Source organism: Vulpes lagopus, chromosome 23 (genome assembly GCF_018345385.1).
Source record: "Vulpes lagopus strain Blue_001 chromosome 23, ASM1834538v1, whole genome shotgun sequence".
NCBI classification, from domain to species: Eukaryota; Metazoa; Chordata; class Mammalia; order Carnivora; family Canidae; genus Vulpes; species Vulpes lagopus.
Window position 1 is genome coordinate 54029635 of NC_054846.1, and position 20503 is coordinate 54050137.

At 44.1% G+C, this 20503-nt stretch overlaps 2 protein-coding genes across 8 annotated transcripts in view; one reads left to right on the forward strand and one right to left on the reverse strand.

Annotated features, from left to right (window-relative positions):
- The window catches only part of RNF11 (ring finger protein 11), a 41790-nt gene extending 36192 nt beyond the window's left edge, over positions 1–5598 (forward strand). Inside the window, exons 2-3 of the mRNA XM_041738204.1 lie at positions 1895–2064; positions 3375–5598. Coding sequence (XP_041594138.1) covers positions 1895–2064; positions 3375–3546 — 342 coding nt within the window. The 3' untranslated portion in view covers positions 3547–5598. The remainder of the gene's footprint in view (positions 1–1894; positions 2065–3374) is intronic.
- A 6784-nt stretch (positions 5599–12382) lies between these two features.
- The window catches only part of TTC39A (tetratricopeptide repeat domain 39A), a 35737-nt gene continuing 27616 nt past the window's right edge, over positions 12383–20503 (reverse strand). For 5 of the 7 annotated variants that reach the window (XM_041738199.1, XM_041738198.1, XM_041738200.1 and 2 more), the window contains 6 exons: positions 18863–18954; positions 16815–16935; positions 14655–14766; positions 14142–14256; positions 12985–13101; positions 12383–12516 (listed from right to left, as the gene is read on the reverse strand). In XM_041738199.1, coding sequence (XP_041594133.1) covers positions 12396–12516; positions 12985–13101; positions 14142–14256; positions 14655–14766; positions 16815–16935; positions 18863–18954 — 678 coding nt within the window. In that variant the 3' untranslated portion in view covers positions 12383–12395. Of the gene's footprint in view, positions 12517–12984; positions 13102–14141; positions 14257–14654; positions 14767–16814; positions 16936–18862; positions 18955–20503 lie in introns of those variants that run through there. The other 2 variants (XM_041738203.1, XM_041738202.1) reach the window with 2 other exon arrangements.

The following is a 20503-nucleotide window of genomic DNA, read 5'->3' on the forward strand; positions in this document are numbered from 1 at the left end:
GTCATTGCAAATGCCAAGATTTTTTTTGATGGCTAAGTAGTATTCCTGTGTGTGTGTAATGAATATTTAAAGTCTTATGTTGATCTGCCTTATTATTTTTTTTAAAAGATTTTATTTATTCATGAGAGACACACAGAGAGGCAGAGACAGGCAGAGGGAAAAGCAGGCAGTTCTCATGGCAAACCTGATGTGGGATTTCATCCCAGGAACCTGGAATGACGACCTGAGCTAAAGGCAGATGCTCAACCACTGACCCACCCAGGCGTCCCTGTTGATCTCCCTTTAAAGTCTAACTATTGCCAAAGGAGTATTTACAAATAAGGCTATAGTTTAAGGGGACATGGTGGTATGTGGAAAACTCTTTTCTTCCTTGAATATTCAGTTTTTAATACTAACTTATATGTATCTGAGACTTTCCCCTAAAATTTCTCTTCAGAAAGGATATTTATACTTGAGCCCTTAAGTTTCTCATTATGGGTGCTCTTAATTATTTTATTTTTGACCACAAAAGCCATTAGTTCAAAGCAGCCTCAATTGATGTTTTGGATAATTATGGAGGTCATTTCACAGAATTTTTTTTTTTAGCTTAACACAGATTTAGCAGTTATTCCTGGAGGCATAATCTCACAATTGCAAATATTGGCTGTCCTCAAACAAGTGCTTACGTTGCAGAGATGAGGAGTGATCCTACAGGATGAATGGAAATACCATTTTCTAAAGTAATGTGTGAATTGGTAGTTGTGAAGTCCTTTATTCAGTAGCGATGTTCTCTGGAACATCATTTTAAGTGGCTCAAAAATTGTGGTTCTAGCCACAATGAAATCATTAGGTTACAGATGCATGATCATCCTCATAGTTCATTGAGGTCTTTTCTCAAATGTCTCATCAGACGTTTGCTATGAGCATCCTATCTAAAGTAGCATCCCGGGGCTCCTGGGTGGCTCAGTTGGTTGAGTATCCGACTCTTGGTTTTGGCTTAGGTCGTGATCTAAGGAGGGGAGGTTGTTGGATTGAGTCCTGTGTCAGGTTCAGTGGACAGTCTGCTTGAGATTCTCTCCCTCCGTCCCTCCCCCTACTCATGGGAATTGCATGCACACTTGCTCTCTCTTTCTCTAAAATAAATCTTAAAGTAGCATCCTCCATTACCTGGCACATAAGATATTCAGTATCTATTAAAAGAATGTATAAATAATAGGAATAGAATTATTTCATGAATGTGAATAGATAATGTTTAAATTAATTTTGTATGTACTAATATATGCAAGTAAATTATAAGTAGATATTTGGCTATTTTACTTACATCTTCTAAACTTAGGTTTTCCATTTGGGAAGAAGGGTAGCCTCGTTTGGCTCAGTTGTCATATCCAAATACTTATTCAAAAGCTTAAGAAATTTCATGAAAATTTATTGCAATAATAATCCAGCCTTTCTAAATAAATAATAATTTTAAGGTTGCTGTCTATATGGAAAGAATTTACAAATAAGATCTGTAATGGCCAGTTTTAATGTAAATAATGGTATACTGAGACTACAAAACTCCATTGAATACAGAATATAGCCTAGAGTATTGAAGTCTATTAATTATATATATTGTGTATTGTTCCTGTTATACAAATAAATATATTTATTTGCACATCAAGAATGATATTAGTTATGTAGCCTTCATGTGGAAATACTTCACAATATTCCAACACAAAATGCGAGTTTTTCAGTAAAGATTTTATCTTTGAAAAGTTGGTCAAATATGCTAAAGTTAAGGCAGAGTAAAACAATCTCCTACCTCTCCAAGGTCCCCTCCTACCCACTAAGCCAAAAAATAAGAAACAAGAAAAATATTACCCCCAAAAAACAGATGTTTAAAAAATAATCATTTTCTCTGTGTTTTAAAATTTAGGAACAAGTTCCAGTTCCAGTCTATCATCCAACACCAAGTCAGACTCGCCTAGCAACTCAGCTGACTGAAGAGGAACAAATTAGGATAGCTCAAAGAATAGGCCTTATACAACATCTGCCTAAAGGAGTTTATGACCCTGGAAGGGATGGATCAGAAAAAAAGATCCGGGAGTAAGTTTTAATTTATACATGTTTCAAAGGTCCATCTCCAGAATTTTGCTTTTGAAAAATAATCTCCTGGATTTTAGAAGTTAGATATTTAAGATAATCATTTCATGCAAGAGAATGTTGAGTTACAGTAATTAAGAATTTTCGGTAAAAAGATAGCTAAGAAATGGTGTGAATTCTGACCATATTATATGTTGTCTGTGTCCACTTGGATGACAGTTGATGTCAGTTAAAATGATTCATGTGTGATTGTGCTGGTGGCCTTGTCAGTTAGGAAAGCAATTTGGCAATATGTCAAGGACCTTCTCAGATCTATACTGTTTGAGACCGTCAGCTCTAGAGATCTGTCCTAAAGTGTGTACCTCAGTCCAACTCCTAGTGCTTTATATATAAAGATATTCACCATGGTTTTACTTAAGAGTAGAAGTATAGTTAATCGTGGCATAGGAAAACTTTGGTAGATTATGCAGTATTAAAATTGTTAAGGAGTTTTAGTGACAATGAGGAAAATCTTAAATCCTTTTTTAATTTGAGGAATAATTTTATTAAGCCTGATGAGTTGAATATCAAATTTTACTTCTGGGAAGTTTTTGTCCTCAGATCTCATTACTGTCTGAGAATCCCTAATGAGTACTTCTTATGGGTTGAGAATGATCTTGCCAACAAAGACATACTCTACTATGTTGATGCTTAGTTGTTTTGACTCATAACACGATTTAGTGCTAGTACTTAAGAACCTGTCTTGAATACGGACTTCTGAAATCCTACAGCACTGGGTTCCTTCTTAAACCTGTAGGAAAAAATGCCGTGAATCTGAAACTAGGGTTAATGAAGAGATCTTTAGCTACAGCAGCTCAGTTAAGTAGGCTAAAATTAGTGATGGTTTTTAACATAGTTATTAAAATGAAAACTGTCTTACTCCTGGGTGTACATTAAAAACTGAGTTCATGTAAACAGAGTTGATCTGATGGCTTCCTACCTGAAGCATCACATTCTTTGGGTGTCTTGTATAATATGTAGCTATTTTACAAGTGCAGTTCTAGGAATGGACCTGATCCCCACGTGGTCCATTTCTCTTTGCTCTGTTGATAGCTCTCAAACTCCCATGAATTTCCAGCGGATCAAAATGAGAGATTGCTAATGGATTAATGCTTATTAGGAAAAATCAGTTTGCATGCTTTGGTAGGGTGACAGGCAAGCCATTTTCATCTGTTCGGATTAACAGTCTTTGTAATAGGATTTTAAAGAGTATTCTAGATACATCACTTCTCTGAAAAATGCTTTCTGATTTCTCTCTCCCTCACCCCCAACAGGTGTGTTATCTGTATGATGGACTTTGTTTATGGGGACCCAATCCGATTTCTGCCGTGCATGCACATCTATCACCTGGACTGTATAGATGACTGGTTGATGAGATCCTTCACGTGCCCCTCTTGCATGGAGCCAGTTGATGCAGCACTGCTTTCGTCCTACGAGACTAATTGAGCCAGGGTCTCTGGTCTGACTTCAAGTGAACCATCATTTTTTGGTGGTTTTGATCTTTTGTCACTGAGCCCAAAGAGTCAGGGATTAGGAATTAAGATCATGCACAAAAGTTTCCTAAAAATTCCTGAATGGCTGCAGATGTTGGGGAAAAAATATGTGATATTTTAGGAACTTAGGGGGAAAAGTAGGATGGTATTTTTATGTAAAGCCTTGACCCAGTGTTTAAAAATATAATTGTATTTAGATCTTGTTATGCTCCAGTACATAGGAATTGTGTAAAGTGTTACAGCAGCTGTATATGTTTAAATTGTGTGTGTTGAAGATTAGGAAAAAGATAGTGGTTGTTTTTCCTAAATGAAATAACTCTCTTTTTCCCCCCCACCCAAATTCTTTTCTGAAGTTGCTGGCATTTGGGTCAAGGTTTTATTAAAAGCTACATTTTATAACACTGGCACAAAAAAAAAGTAGTTTTAAGCTTGTTTGCACAGTTCTTTTTTTCCATTGGAAATGGAATTCATTGCCTTAGGTCTTTTTAAATAGTGTATTATTATCGTTGGGGCTGGCTCTATGCTTGAAAACCAGTTTATTTATAACCTGTTATAAGTGCTATATCTGTTTGCAGTTAGGAAATGCAGAATTCAAAGTGATCTCCTAGCTTGTGAGCAAACTGAGATGCACTATCCCTTTTCTATAAACACTGAGTTAATGTCAAGAAACCAACTCTAGTAAAGTGGGGTTTACTGTTACCCTTTCCTGTGTGTTTTATCTAATTACTTTGGTTGTTAATATGGTAATAATTAAAAGTCAAGGTAAATTTTAAATATTAAGATTTCTGATTTATGGAGCTTGAATTATGCCACCATGCTTATGTAAAATGAAAGTGGCACCATGGTGAGAATGAGAAAAGTTGCTCAGCTCTAACAGTTTTGATTTATTCTTTCTTGCGACCTCCTTCCCTTATTGTCTTGAACCATAGCAAAAGGATACTGCATCTCTTATTATTGTAGTGCTGAGGTTATTGAAGTTATATAAAACACATCTCAGTCTGTTTCTTTGAAAGGAAAGTCCTGCTGGCTGACAAGTCTAAGCAGGGAGAATTAAGATAAACGTATTCATGTTTTGCACACAAACGCAGAATTTGTATAACCGTATGACTTCATAGTTGTGATCTCAAAGAGGGAATTTCTCCTTTATCTTTCTTGCAGTTAATGTAAGAACACTCTGAATCTCTAAGCTTCTGAAGTGTTAGAGGTGTTAGAGGTATAGATGGTTTAGTAAAGATGTAGTTTGTAATGTTTTATCCATTTAGCATGTGTTTATTTTTCCTTATGTACTCAGAGGTGACTTGTTCAGCTCAGTGATATTACAGCTAAGTATCATTCATTAGCAAAAGGAGAAGCAATCTCAATCTAACATCAGAAATGTTTATTTAATATTGAGTTGAATATTTGACTCTAACACTTTTCTACATACAAAACACAAGTATCTTGAGGGTTCTTCATAATTGCATTGTAGAGGAATTCAGTATGTCATAAATACTTAAAGATTTGACACTAGACTGTAGTATCCATATGTTGGTTAATTTTATGAGCCCCATGATGGAAAGACTTAAAGATGAATTTGAGAAAAACTGAAAATTAGATTATCAGGTTCTGTTAAATTGTTACATGTATCTTGCTTAAGTTTTTGTTCATTAATTTATATCCACTCAATTACATAAAGCAAATTTGGAGGAAACACCTGAAGTTGTGCAATATTTTCATAGATATTACTTTTTTTATCCTTGTGTTTTCTACTTATACATGTCTGACTTTCCTTTTTTCTAGATTGTTAAAATTGGTAAGTGAACTTTTAAAAACTAATGTTGCTGTTAGTCTTTATTGCAAGGCTTCTTTCACAGAAGTTTGGCAGTAATAGTGAAGGAACTAGAATTGAGCTGAAAAAAAAATTTAAGGTACTTTGTATTCTTTAATTTTAATTTCCATACACCATGTTAAGAACTATCAATTTTGGCTTTTACTAAGTTAAATAAAGTTATAATACAGTTGTAAAGGGCTACAGTTAGAGTTGTTTATGTAAGAATATTCCCCAAATTATCTAATCCTTTCTTTTAAAGGGTGTATAAAGTTAATCTCTAAGATTATAAACTTGGGAAGTATTTTTTATGTGGCATTTAATACCATCTAATCATAGATTTAGAAGCTTGATAGCTTCAGATTTTCTGAAGCCAAATAATAGGTGCAACATTTCGATTTAGGCATCCAAGGTTGGCTATAGGATTTGAAATGTCTGAAAAGCCTGACCAGGAAAAAGTAAAAGAAATCTTAAGTGTAAACCTAGCAGTTAGTTGAAATACTTCGGTTCACAAAAACCTTTTCAATTCTGAGTGTTCTTTATAGAGAATGTCTTAAACCAGGAAAAGATTCCTCCTGTTGGTGTCCCCTACAATAAGCCCGTATGATTTTACAGAGTACGGTGAGCATTGGGCTAACCTTTGCACACAAAGCCTGGTCATAAGGAAGCACATATTTTACAAAGGAATAATAGTCAAAAGCAGACCTGCCTAGATTTCTGAGACTGAAATGGTAAGCAGTGAAGAAGGTAAGTTTCTTTGGCATGATTCAGAAATGTAAGCAGTTTGGTGGTTACCTCCACTCAAAGGCATCGCCTAGCATTGTCTCAGAGCCAGCCGATTGCACTGCTGCCACTGTAGTAGCCTCAGCTAATTTCAGAAGCCTTTAATTTTGAAATTAGTGAACAATGAGAAGTAGTATCTCAAGTACTTTTAAATTTACTCACTGATTGTAAAGATCATGTGGTCTTTTCCTGGGTGGATGAAAGAGAAGCTAGTTTATAATCCATCCTGTACCCTCTCCGCAGCTCCCCTGCTCTAATGCTACACTGCGCTATGCATCCCTAAGATACAAGCCTTTCAGTGTAGCTCCATCATGGGAAGTATGGGCAGAAGAGCCGTCAGCATCCTGAGCTGGCTTTTCCTGACTGTGTTTTTTATTAATTCTTTGAGAACTTAGCTGAATTCCTTCTAATTTCTTCCCTCCTAGTCTCCATTCCTAAATATTTGGCCATTGAGGTCTCGTTTGCATCAGTTTCATGCCTCTTCTATTCATGAAGGCTGTGCTGTGTTCCTGCTCTCTTCAGGAATGATCTAATTATAGGCTAGCCTACCTGTTAAGATGGGATCTGCCCATTCATCTCTTTATTTTTTTTTAAAGATTTATTTTTATTTATTTATTTATTTATGATAGAGAGAGAGAGAGAGGCAGAGACATAGGCAGAGGGAGAAGCAGGCTCCATGCCGGGAGCCCGACGCGGGACTCGATCCCGGGACTCCAGGATCGCGCCCTGGGCCAAAGGCAGGCGCGAAACCACTGAGCCACCCAGGGATCCCCCATTCATCTTTAAAGACGTTGTTTTCCTTAAAGATATACACAAAACATCTTTAGGTGCTCATTAATAAATGCTTGTTATTGAATATAATTACTGATTGACCTATTATTAGATGAGGTTTTCCTGAGAGCCATTACAAGTGGTCTCTGAAAGAATTTTCTCAGTTTTGTGGATGAAAACATGTATTTGCCTATGGCTAGGCAGTGATTTAATACAATCCAGATTTATGGCTTTCGTGTGTGGTAATTCAAATTAAACAAAGATTTAATAGAGTAACGGTAAACGTTTGATTGTATAATATAAACATCTTAAAAAAAATATATAAACATCTTAAAAATAGTACTTTTTCTAAGTGGTTTGAAAGATATATGAAGTTAATTCTATGTATTTAGGGAAAGTTAAAACCAACTTAAATTGGCTATTAATTAGCTCTGCACATAAAGTATTTTTTACTAGAGAGAAATACCTTTTTTTCTTCTCAGAAAAGAGCTAAATTACAACACATTAAGGTTATGTTAAAATGACAGACATTCATTAATAAATGGATGAGGCACATGTATTTTGGCAATGTTAATTTTTAAATATACTTTGTAATTTGTTTTCTGAGAGCCTGTGGATCTAAAAACATCCCACACAAAAAAGATTAGCCCAGTTAATTCTACCCAGTTTATAAATTTATAATTTTATAAATTACATAGTGGTAGTTTAAAAAATAACAGCATGACTGGGTGCTCCTTGATTCAGAGGTTGATTGTCCAGGTATGAGTATTGCTTTTCTATTTTGGCTATTTCCTTGCTCTTTGGCTTGGAAACAGAATCCATGAGTCCCTTTACAACCCATTTTCTAATCCATAAAATTTTGTTAGGGGCTTCAGCAAAACTGTACAAAAGGGATTTGGATTTATCTCTGTTTTAATTGTCCACATTGTTCTTGTCCATGTTAGCACTCTGTGCAATAGTGTTTGGTCAGAGCAACAGCTGGATCCACCTGTTTAATGTTGTTGATCAACTAAAACCATTTACTGTTTTCATAAAGTTTTTAAGACAACTTCAGGAGAGAGAACTTTCTTTTACATTTTTTTTCTTGAGAAAAATTACTTTCCACTGGAAGACTGTCTTCTTTAAATGCCTCCACAGAAAGTTTTTTTTCTCTCTGCATATGAATGAAGCAGCATTATCAAGGTATAGACTCGAAGCATCTAAAACTGATCCTGATCAAAGGAGGAGCAGCATCAGTGCTTGTCGACTCCGGATTTCTTGGCCCTGAGAAAAGTTGAAACAAGGTAGCTGAGAGATTACCTCCAGAGTCTGGTCCTAGTGGTGAACCCTGTGAGATTCGGTTGCTTTGCAAAAAGTAATGAGCCCAGCTTCCTGGGGAAGGCCTCCGAATGGTTCCCCTCGCCATTTAGGATCCAAAGGCAAGTCTTGGACAACGTGTGAATCGGGAAGCCAGGATCATGCTTTCAGACCGAGATTGGCCTCCAGCATGGTCCATTCTGGAGGTGTGGAAATAGGTCACGTCTGCCAGTTCCAGAGCCATGCCACAGGATTTCTGCTGTGTGAGCTATTAGCCAGCACCTTTCCCATCCGCAGTAGTGGCCCAGAGGTCAGTATAAGTCAGATTCAACTTTAAGTTGATAATTTTACCAGCAGTTCAGCAAAGTGTGGCTTTAGAATTCAGGTGCCCAGCTTTAAATCTCTGCTGCATGATAGCTGTGTGATCTTAGGCAAGTTCTTTACCCTTTGTCTCCATTTCTCATGTGTGTTAGTCCCTACTTCATAGAGTGGTTACGAGAATGACATGTAAAGTGCTTACACTAGCAACAGGTAAATAGCGAGCACTTAATATTAGCCATTATTTTTCAAAACACCCAGAGCATATGGAGTCTGGTGTTCTGAACAATTTGCTAAAGATATGAGGAAAAATAAAACCCAATCCAGTCATTAGTGAGGTGTTACCTGTGATGTGTCTGATTAAACTCGAATGTCAGCTTGTAGAAGTCCATAGCAACCTTTAGTAACTGTCCTCCCAAGGGAACGGCTCTTCTATTCTGTCACTTTATAGAGTAAAAGCAATTCATTCATTGCTCATTTGGAAATGGATCTTTCAAGCTGCCAAATGGGGTTCCTTGTTTGTGGACTTAACCTGTTCAGCAGTGATGAACTTTGTACTAGATTTCAAGAGCTGTGCTAACCTAAGCAAAAAAGCATTTTCCAACCTTGGAAAGCTACATCTGAGGTATGTGTGTATGAGAAGTTCCCATTTTTGCTTGGTTTTCAGAATCCAAGCACCTCTCATTTATTAGTGAATTAGTATGATGGTGCTAACTTAAGGAAACAGTTGTTAGGCTTTCAATTTGAAGCAAAGAAAAAGACTGTCTTGTCCTCAGCATCTTAGAATAAACAAACTTGGGAGTAACTCCAGAGAAAAGTCTGATTTTTTTTTTTCCTTCATGATTCTAGCACTCAGCCGGCTGAGGCTTTCTGAAAACCTCCTGGTGCCATTCAGTTGCTGGAACTCCTCCACCTGGGTCTCAGCCAAGTCTTGTGTTGGCATTGGCCTTTTAGGGTCCCGGCTTTGCTGTCAGGTTATGACTTTCTGCCACGAATGACGAAAGCTGTCTGGGAAGCACTCCCATTCTGACTTGAGATAAGGAGTTGGGAATCCTGCCAACACACGGGAAAGCTGATAGGGGCCAGCACAGTGCTGGAAGCCACCCTACCAGTCCGAGGCCCGTGCCCATGAGAGGCGGAGGTAGACTTTCCATGGCCAGGGCCTGTGTAGATCGTGTTATGTAGTCACTGCTTCCGAACAGCAGAGCTCCTCCGTGTATCAGGATTTAGCCTTTCCCCAAATGAAGATGTTGGCTCTCCCATGCTGGGCTACTGTCGAGGCCCACGAGAAAGCCTGCCGTTTCCCGCAGAGTTGCTTAGGGATACCAGGCTTTGGCAACAGGTAGGGAGGTACATAGCCTTACCTCATTTTGGATGTGAAAATCCAGAAACATATGGGACCAGAGTCACACTCAGAACCATTGACAGCAGGAAAGAGCCTTAATCTAGTGCAAATTATTAATCTTTTGAGAGTCCATGACTTTTCCAAGGTCACTCTGAAAATTAGTAACAAAGTGGGGACTCGAATTCAGGTCTCCTTACTTCGAGGCCAGAATTCTCCACCTGGAAGCTAGCTGCCTCTCCCAGGTACATGTGCTAGAAAGCTCTGCACTATTAGAGACGTAACAACTAGAAGTGGCTCAAAGGAGACAGAAGCAGCCCAGGACAGAATATTCACTTTCAAAGTTTCTGAACAAAGATAATGGTGGTAGACACCTGACATTTTCACCCAACTTCATAAACATGTTTTTAATAGACTGTCTCCAGCCGCAGGTGGCATAAAGGAGCCCAAACCCACTAACTTCTCTTACCAGCCAGACTGTGGCCACAGCAGCAGACAGAGGTCAGGTGACCTCGGCTCATTAATGAAGCCCAGCGGGAAATCGGTAATAACATTGACAAGGAAACCATCCTGGCATACATTTTTTTTAAGTGCCTAAAATGAATGTTTAAGTTTTTTGTTAACTGCAATTTTACAAACTGTGCTTGGTATCCTGTGACCAGCGCGCTGTTATCTATCTGCAGCGGTAGGTACTAGCGTTCCTGTATGTGAAGGAACCATGAAAGGCCACCCTCCTCCAGTAGCCTGGTTCTAGTCACTCCTGTCACCCTCCCTGCCTGACAACCTAGGCTCAGGCTGCCCTGGAGAGCAAGCTTGCAAAGGGCTTGCTCTTGGTGGCGAGCATTCTGTGTTTAGATCTAACAAAATGAGAAATTTTTTTTCATAGCATTTCTGCTCTGACAGTACTAAGTGCAAAACGATCTTGAATGAGGGTTTTGTTTTCCTAATGAGAGTTTGCTTTACTTAAAACCTATGACTTCATTCGGTATTAGTCACAGAAGGCTGCTTGCCTGTGTTAATAGATTAACCTCCCCAGCCCATGGCAGATGTTCATAGGTGTTGGCTAAAAGTCCAGCAATTCCAGAAGATTAGGAAGTTGTCTGTGGTTCTTCCCTTACAGAAATTGCATTCATCTCTGAGGAGACACATTTCACAGATGAGTATTTTTACTGTGTACATGATTTTCTTCCTCCAGGGAAATGGTGAAGTTGAAGTATGCGGTCCTTAGCTGGGCATATGGTCACTGAACTGGAGCTCTCACTGTAACAGCCCTGGAGCTTGCAAATTCAGATGCTTTGAGAGCCCAGAAGGAGAATATGGGAGTTTAAAGCAGCCTCTACTCAGCTCTGATTGTTGCCTTGTTCTATAGGGATGTTGCCAGGTTGGATTTTCTTTTTAAATAAGAGGCCAGAATCCAGATTTGTTGCGATCTCCCCATCTTTTAAATGTCAGTAACTTATTTTAAAACATTTAAGGCATCATGTTGTCTAAATAAAACATACCTGGGCCATATGGCTTCTGATCCAGACTCTGCCTTGCCCAAGAATTCAAGCAACACATACTCTACTGAAATAGATGTTGCGTGATTTCTTAAGTGTGTAAGTTTTATTACTTAAATATCTTTTCTCTTAACTGAAAAATCTAAAACATACACAACAGGCCAAGAATATAACCATTCTAAGAAAAATGCTGTCAGGAAATAAATGTACCTCATAGTAAAGCACAGAGGATTTTTGTTTTGTGACTTATTCCCAGCTGGTTCACGTGGGCACAGTGAGGAAGCAGACTGGTGTGGAGACCCTCCCCCACGACGTCTTGGCTTTGGTGCAGAAAGAGCCAGAAAGCTCCCGTTCCGTCAGGCCTCAGCAACTCTCAATCCTTATTAATGAAGATTGATTTTTTTTTCCTGTAGATAGACTCACAGGTCTTTTTAGTGAAATAATACTCATCTGATTTTTTTTTTTAATTAGAAAGTTACTAAGGGAGTGAAAATGAAGTGTAAGAAGTAAGGTGTGGGTGCCTGTGCAACCTCTTGCCCAGCACTCAGAAGCCTTGATGGGGTCTTTGGCCTTGGAAGCTGAGACACTGCTGAATTTTGAAAAAGCATCATCTATAGATTTACCTTCAGATCAGTATGGGTTGAAACAAAGATTTACAGTTTTTTTTAAGCCAACCGTGATCCCATTAATATATTTCTAATGAAAATGTAAACTGTTCATACATTCTCTTAAACATCACAGTGAAAAACAAGTACCCGTATGTGTGACAGGGCAGGCCGAGGGCCCCACCCACTCTCCTTGAAGGCCCTTGGCCGCATTGGTGAGAATGCTGGCTTCCCTTCGGCGTGGATACCTATGTTGCGCTGTCCCACTGGAGCACCGGTGGGCCCCAAAGGCAGGGCGGGGGGTGGGGATCTTTTTGAAATGTTTCCAGGAGCTCTGTCCGTGTCTCTGTCTTCCAGCCCGGGAGGGAGTGCTGCATAAAACTACAAAGACACTGAGCCCGTGGATCTGGTGCCATTCTCTAGGGAAGACTTGGCTTGGAGTACGGCTGCCTGGATTCTAAAATGTGTCCTTGACTCCATGGAGTAATTCTTGTAGTTTTGCCTGGAAAAAAGCAAAGAATCAGACCTGTAAGGCTGCCCTGGGAAGTGTTCTTCCTTCAGTCTGAGCTGCAGGAGGCTGCCAGACCAAGGAGGCTCTCTGTCCGAAGAGGTGGGCCCTGCCCAGTGTGGACTCACAGATCCCACACAGTGCCCTCACCCTGGTAGGTACCCTTGAACTACTCCACTCCTGCTGAGTCCCCAGGCCTGACAGAATGATTTTAGAGAGAAATCCATGGGGCCAGAAGGTGGCAGACCTGGGTCTTCTACTAGCTCTGCAGTTGGGCCTGTGGTGAGACCGTGGGTAATTCATTCCCTATTTCTGGGATCCCGATCCTTGCAGGGTTCCCAGGGACCAGGCCTGGCCTCTGGACTCCCATAATGCCCTTACCAGCACCCTCCCTGCTGCCTCTGCTCCTGTCTCCTGAGCTCAGGGGGAACAAAGGAGAGACCAGTGCTACCCACGCCTTACTTGGCAGTTTCCAAGAGTTTGACAGCCTCTTCATTTCTGCCTTGCTCCATAAACAGTAGGGCCAGCTCCAGCAGGGCGTTTGGGATCAAATAGTGGTCATATTTAATCTTCTTTTCACTGCAGGACAGAGGACATGGCTTACAGGCCCTGCTCTTGGATATCCTTCGGGTTCGTCCTGAGCCCTCTCCGCGTGGAAAGATCTGATCCGGGCCCTCATGTGCAGCTCCCTGACAATGAAGCCTAGTTGGGGAGGACTCTCACACAGCCGTAGAAAGGTTTATGATCGCCAACAGGGCTTTCCAGTCCTCTGCACCTAGGGCCCCAACAACTTCTGGCTTGTGCCTGTCCTTTGCCCATGCCCACCTTTGTCCCTGACCCCCTTGGTCTAGGGGAAATGGTTTACGAAATTAGGAAGTCTCCTGTCTCCAGGCTGGCTCTTCTGACCCATCCTCCAAGCTGCCCCAGAGGTCACCTTTTAAAACCCAAATCTGCCCTGTGCAGTATTCTTCTCGGATCTTCTGTCTACAGGATAAAGTTCGGCCATATAAACAAAACATCCATCCCTTCTCCATCTAGTCTCCCTTACTTCCTCTGTAACCCTGTCCCTCTGTAACTTCACCCAGGCAGGGAAGGACTTAATCACTGTTACCCTGACCTTCCGTGTTTTCCCTGTGCCCAGGTACCTACTCAAAACTCCTGCTTTCCTTTCTCTGCCTAATAAACTTCCCAGTTGAGATGGCCTCCCTGGGAAGCCTTATCTCGCAGTATGTTTAGGTCCCTCCTCAGGGCACTGCTTGCCTCAAGCACAGTCTTGATCATACCAGATGGAGTTCCTATAGCTTCTGCCTATAATGCTTATGCTCCTCAAGGGCAGAGTTGAGTTACATACTCTAGGGGGCACCATTCCCCTGAAACTTCACTGTTGGACTCCTGTGGTTGGCCGGGCTGGTGGCCCCAGGGAATGGGATCTGGATGATCTTGCCCAGTAAGGACCCTGGCGTAGAACAGACACTAGTACAAGTGCAGTGAGGGGGGTGGGCTAGGGTCAAGCACTGGAGCGCGCGTGAGGGAGGAGAACCCAGCCAGTTCTATCCAGGAGACCCGGGCCCAGCAGTAGGCCGGCCACCCAGGCTGGGAGCAGACACCTAGGCACTTACTTGGAAGAGATGCTCCTGAAATTCTCCTCAGCTTCCTGGACACGGCCCAGGTATTTCAGGCAGAGGCCTTTCAGCAACTTCACCAAGCACTCATCATCCACTGAGTACTCATTCTCTGAGAATAGGGGGGTGAGGGAAGAAGGCAGGCTCACTTATTTCTGCGACAGTTACTCGCAGAGCTCCTACTCTGCTGGGCCCTGGGGACAGAGTGGTAACTGACCCATGGTCACTGTCCTCAGGAAGCTCATAACTGGGAAGGAAAAACAGATGCTGACACAGTGACAATGTAGTGAGATCAGGATTGACATGGGAGCCCAGGGGCTGTGGGAGGAAGCCTTAACCCTACCTGGGGGACAAGGGACAACAAGGAGAAATGCCACTGAAACTCAGTCTAGAAAGGCAAAGGACCATTAACCAGGGTAGAGAAGGACATTTTTGGTAGAGGGAACCTGTAACTGTAAAGACCTGTGATGTGACTCAGCCTGGCAGGTTCAAGGGCCCGGGGGTGGTCACCTGGGCCCTTCTCCAGCATCTCTTCAGCCTTGGTGATAATCCCAAGGATCCTGTCCGTGAGTTCCGGCTGCTTCCCGATCACAGCATAGCCGTTCCAAATGTACATCATTTCCTGAGGGCAAGGGAGCAAGTCAGTCCAAAGGTTTCCTCCCCAGTAGGGTCTCAGTTTCCCTAGTTGTAAAATGCGTAGCTCAGATCAGAGGATCACTAGAGGCCCTTCTGGCTCTAATCTTTTATGACAAGTCTCAGCCCAGCCGATGATGTTGTGGCCTCTAAGGGGTCACGGTAGGGAGCCTCAGCACTCATTATTGAGGTCTCATCTTACACTAACGTGGATTTAAGATGGACACATATCCTCATTGTTCTTCTCATGGCTGCACATAGTTTCTAACTGCTCTTCTGCTCATGGCTTCCCTGGGTGTTATGCTCTCCTGACCTCTCTCCCCGCATCCTTTGAGGACCAGGCCATGACCTACATTCTCCAGAAAGTCGTCCTCCCCACTCCATCTGGCAGACCTCCACCTACACTGGAGGTACTATGGGCACTTCAGGATTTCCAATAGCTCTTAAGACTGTATCACCTTGTCTCTCTTCCCCCAAGGCACTGGGCTTGAAGGGCCATCATGAAAATTGCAACACACATCCTGATACCTTTCTTGGCTTTGGCTGCCAGGAATATCAGAATACTAAGTTAGATGTTCATTTATAATTCCATTAGCATTTCCTAAACTATGGAACCAGGTCATAGATGTGAAAGTGATTTGTATGCAAAAAGTTCTAAAAAGATGTTACAGTTTTGGTTCTTGTTATGTTCTAGGGAGGAAACTTAAGTTTAGAACCAGTATTCCTCCAATGGTATATATGGTCCCAAGGTAGCAAATGTCCCTGCAAAAAAATAGGTGTCTGTGGCTCAAAAGGTTAGGGGAAAAAAAATCATTTTCAGCTTATTCTTGGAGACTTACTATACATATTATCATATAAGGCTCCAAAAGATCCACACAGTATATCAACTTTGTTTAGGCTGGTCTTTCCCAAATATATTTAATCACAAACTGTTTTAGGCATAAAAAGCATTTTGCAGATTATAGTTTGGGAAATTCTCTCCTGAATTTTTGGTATAGTCACTTGTTGCCCTTTCATCCCCCATATGATAATAGTTTTATTGTATGTTTTATTTTTTTATTGTACATTTTAAAGAGTTTCAAAATTGGTTCAGAAATACATAAATTCTATATTAATATTCAATTTTTTATTTGTAAATATTTAACATTTTATCAGCTAAGTCTCATACTGCTGTATGAAACAGGCAAGGTATATATTACCCCTGATTTTACATTAAGAGAAGGGAAACCCTACCGAAGGTCATAGTTGGTGAACAGGGGGGCCAGGACCAGAAAAAAACAGTGCCTTTCTACTTTTTTGGCTACCTTAGTATTTGAATAACAGACTTAACAAGCTAGAAACTTCTGATTCCTGCTAAAATCATGAGTGGAATTAGCATCATTCAGAATCTGGGCTCTAAAACCATTCTAGGTTTAAAATCTAACAAGTCACTAGCTGTGTGACCTAGAGAAGTTATTTCATCTACTTATATCTTACCTATTTCTTAGATATTTTATCTTCCTGCTTATCTCTTATGCCTTCTTACCCCATCTGTAAAATGGGGATACACCAACATCTACACAGGGTGGTTGTGAGGATCAAATGAGGCAATGGGTATAAAGAACACAGCCCGTGCCCAAAAACACTGTTAGCTATTATAGAGTTGAATAGAACATGGTCCCAGGCCTTAGGAATGTGGTCCAGTGAGGGGGACAGTGTAAACCATTACAATATAGCAGGACTAAAACAGATGTGTGGGAACGTAAACAGCTGAGTGATGCCTTTGCCCGGGCACTTTCACCTCGAAGCATCTGAAGCCTGCCTCCCTGTCTCCCCACCGCCACCAGAGCAGTACTTTATCAGGCAAGGCCTGGCTCAGACTCATTTGTGTGCTTCCCTCACAGTGCTAGGTAAACTGTGAAACCCTTTCCAGAGCCCTGAGGTATGAAGGTCTTTCTCCTCCCAACCACTTCCCCCTGGCCCTCGCAGTATCTCTGGCTTTCAGTAACCCCCACAATCCCAAACAAGCGCAGGGACAGTCTAGACCCTCCAACCCACCAGAGCAGGAATTGGCAAAGAGACTGGTTTAGGAGAGAGGTAGCGTCTGGACTTCCGGATGGCAAACTTCTCTGTGGGTAGAGATTTCCCAGCAATCTTGAGCTTCAGGCCAGGCACTGCTCTGTGAAAGAGATGAGGGGAAGAAAAACCTAGGGAGGCCGGCTCTCCAGCTTGGCTCCTCTCGGGGCCTCAGTTTCCCCAGTTTATATGAGGCACTGTGTTGGACTACAGCATAGCCTGGAGCTCTGGCTTTCCACCGCAGGCCCTGCCTCCAGACGTGACCACTTCTAAGAGGCCTCCTCCACACCCGCTGGCAGAGGTGAGAATGTCAGCAAACGTCGCAGGCCTGCTTTGCTAGTTGTCTTGCTTCCAAGACAAGCCTCATTTCCAGAAGGCTCAGCAGAAGTCTGACCCCAGTTTCATATGGGAGATTAACACCCAGAGGAAGGGAAGGAGCTGCCTAAGACCACACGGCTCAAACCTTTAATTTGCCACGTGAGTTGTGGCCGTCTCAGCTGTTTCCACGGGCAGAGTAAAATGCATGCAGCTAGGCAAGCTCCCACATCTGGAGCCTCACCCACCCAGCTCCATCCCACCCTGAGATCTGCACACACTGGGTGTGGCTGGGACCCTCAGGCCTGAGCCTTCCAGGCCCAGGAAACAGCTGGGTCTGGCTGTGAGGTTCCTTGCCAAACATCTCCCTTGCTTATTCACTGGAATCTCTCTGGGCCCCAGTTTTCTCATCTCTGAATTGGATCTGATGATATGAAGGGGAGCAGGATTTGTCACCCCAAAATATGCCTCTTTGGCATAAGGATTATTTTAAGCTGATTAAGAAACAGCAGATATAGAAAAAGCTCTGAAAAACTAATTCCATTAGTTTTTGAGCTGAGCTTTCCTAAGACAATTCTAAGAGACCTCCCATTTATCAGGGTGTCTCCTCTGTGTCTGGAAGAAGATGAGAAGCCCCAGAAACTCTTTTCAAAGGAAAAGGCAGAGACTTAAATCTGCAGAGGCACCTTACCCTCTTTTACCTGCTTTACCTGAAAACCTCCCGTAACAGGCTCCCCCCACCCCAAACATTTTTTATCTTTAGGGATGGTATTTAAGGCAATGGCCTGGGCCATTTCAGTTGCTCAGTTTTCCTGAGTCTCTCCCATGTATAACAGGAAGTATACATGTTACTAAACTCTGGTTTATTTTTCTCCTGTTAGTCTTTTATTAGGGGTTGGGGAGTGTCTCAGCCAGTCTCTAGCCAAGAAACTCAAAATGTAAAGGGAAAATTATCCTATCCTTCCTCCCCCCAGAGACTTAGCCTCCTGGCTTTCTGGAAGAACTGAGATGAAGTAGAGGCGCTTGGTATATGAGACACACTAGGATTGTGACAGCACTAGTGGAAAGCGCAGGGCTCCCAGCTGGGCGCAGCCCTCCTGACCAGAAGGCCCAAGGATCCACCGTGAGCCTGCTGAGGCTGAGCCCTGCCCAGACCCTTCGCCAGAAGGCAAACGGCAGTACAGATAAGAATGAAAACGGCAGCCATTTCATGGCTCCAGGCCCTACACCAGACTCTTGCAGGTTCTATTTGATTCACAAAACAACCCTGCAAGACATAGGTGGTTATTCCCATTTCACAGCTGCTGAAATTGCTCACAGAGACACAACTTAGAAATGGCAGAGGCTAGATGTGATCTTGTGGGACTCCATTTGGTTCCCTACAGTGCTTCTCCTGGCTGGTGGGAACTCAGCAGGAGGGACCTCTCTGCACCTCAGTGTCCACATCTATCCCACTGACCAGAAGAAAGGCTCAGTGGGAAGGATGCTGACAAACCACTTTCATGGGGCGGAGGGACTCTGAACAGCCTGAACGGGCTGGAACAAGCAGCAGGAGGTGGGGTGATGCTAGGGCATGAGGCTGTGGGGCCATCCTGGGGGAGAGTCCCGCGGCTCAGAGCCCGGGGAGTTAAGAAGCCCACCACCTCCCTCCCCGCCCACAGCTCAGGGTGGCCGTGGGTGGCTGTGGGCAGACGTGGCTGCGGCCTAGGACCCACCTGAACAACTCCACTTCATCATCCCCGAAAGGCTTGTAATCCTCCTTTCCAAACATGCTGAGGTAGGCGGCCTTCATGTAGATGTAGGTGGCCTGTGCACGGCAGAGCAACAGCACAAAGACAACGTGTAAGCCGCCCACCCTCCGGACCTCTCGAGGCCAGCCCCACAGCCGAGCCCTAGGGCAGAGACTGAGGCAGCGGGGCGCCCCGAGGACTTGAGCTGGGAGCCCGCCCACGAGGGGCTTGGGTCGAGGCTCCACATCTACAGGGCGTGCAGGGCAGTGCTCAGCCAGGGGGCGCGGGAGGACCGGGCAGTAAGGGCTTCTGGGACGCACCCCCTTCAGACTAGACCCAATGGGAAGATTCAGAGAGCTGAGGAGGAACCTTCCAGACAAGAAACAGGCTGAGCAAAGCCAGGGAGGCACCAACGTGAGTCTAAGAAGGTGACAAGCGGGCAGCATAAAGCCTGAGAGAGCAGAGGCCAGAAGAGCTGCAGGGCCCTGGGGTGACCCCTCCCCATGAGCCAGGGAAGCGGTCAGGGCCGGAAGGACGTATGGGTCGCCTGCTTGCCGGAGCGGAGCTGCAGGGGGCCCCGGGTTTGGGGGTTTCGGGGCCTGGACCCCAGACTGCGGGCAGCGGAGGAGGCAGCGCTCCTCGGACACCCATCCCCCAGGCACATCCTCCCCACCCCCGCCCCCTGGTACCAGCTGCTGGTCTCCTCTGCCCTCTCCCGCTCCGCTCCTGCCACGCTCCTGCCCCGCCAGCCACTTCCGCACCATCCTGGGCTTTTTTGAACAGAGCGACGGGGAAGGAGCGGCAGAGCCCGCGCTGAGCGCGGCGCCAACGTGCGCTCACACCCCGGGCCCCTGAGACAGTGACCGGAGCCAAACCCAAGCGTCGGACGCTAGCTGGGGAGCTGCCCAGGGGCCACCCTGATCTCATGTCAGCTCATGTCAGCTTGTGTCTGGAATCCTTGCAGCCGTCACGTTTAGCAACCCAGAGGCCCTGGAGGCGCCGTAGGCCCCGCCTGTCTCCGCGCCACCTTGGCGTCCTGTCGCCCATCACTGCTCTGCCACACTGGCCTCTCAGCTGTTCCCCAAATCCGTGGGATGCACTCGGCTTCCGTCACCCCCACTGCGTCCTCAGCGTCCTGGGCCCGGAAGGCTCTGCGCTGAGGCAACACCCGGTGGCCAAGTGCTACAGGGGCGGATTGAAGGAGGCCCCAGGAGTTGGGGGATACCCCCCACTTCACAGGAAGCACTTCTGAAGAGGTGATGGGGGGGTGACCACCTCCAAGTCACAGTGAGCAGAGCCAGAGCGTAGTCACAGGCAAACCTCCTGACACCTGTGAGGCCTGGCCCTGCCCCAGCAGCTGTGAGCTACCCTGTCCTCCCTTCCCAGCTGCCGCTCCAGCTCCCAACCAGGTCTCCTGAGGCCGTGGGCCCCGCTGGGGGTGGGAGGTGAAGAGGGATGAACTCCGGCGCGGGGCTGCCTCCGAGGGAGCACCTTCCACAGCAGGGTGGTCTCAGAGCAAGAGGGGCCTCCTCAGTGGGGCTTATGGGATGAGGGACAAGCAAACGCCTTTGAGTCACAAGGAAGGGTCTTCAGATCCAGGGTCTGTCACCAACAGCTGCGTGGCCC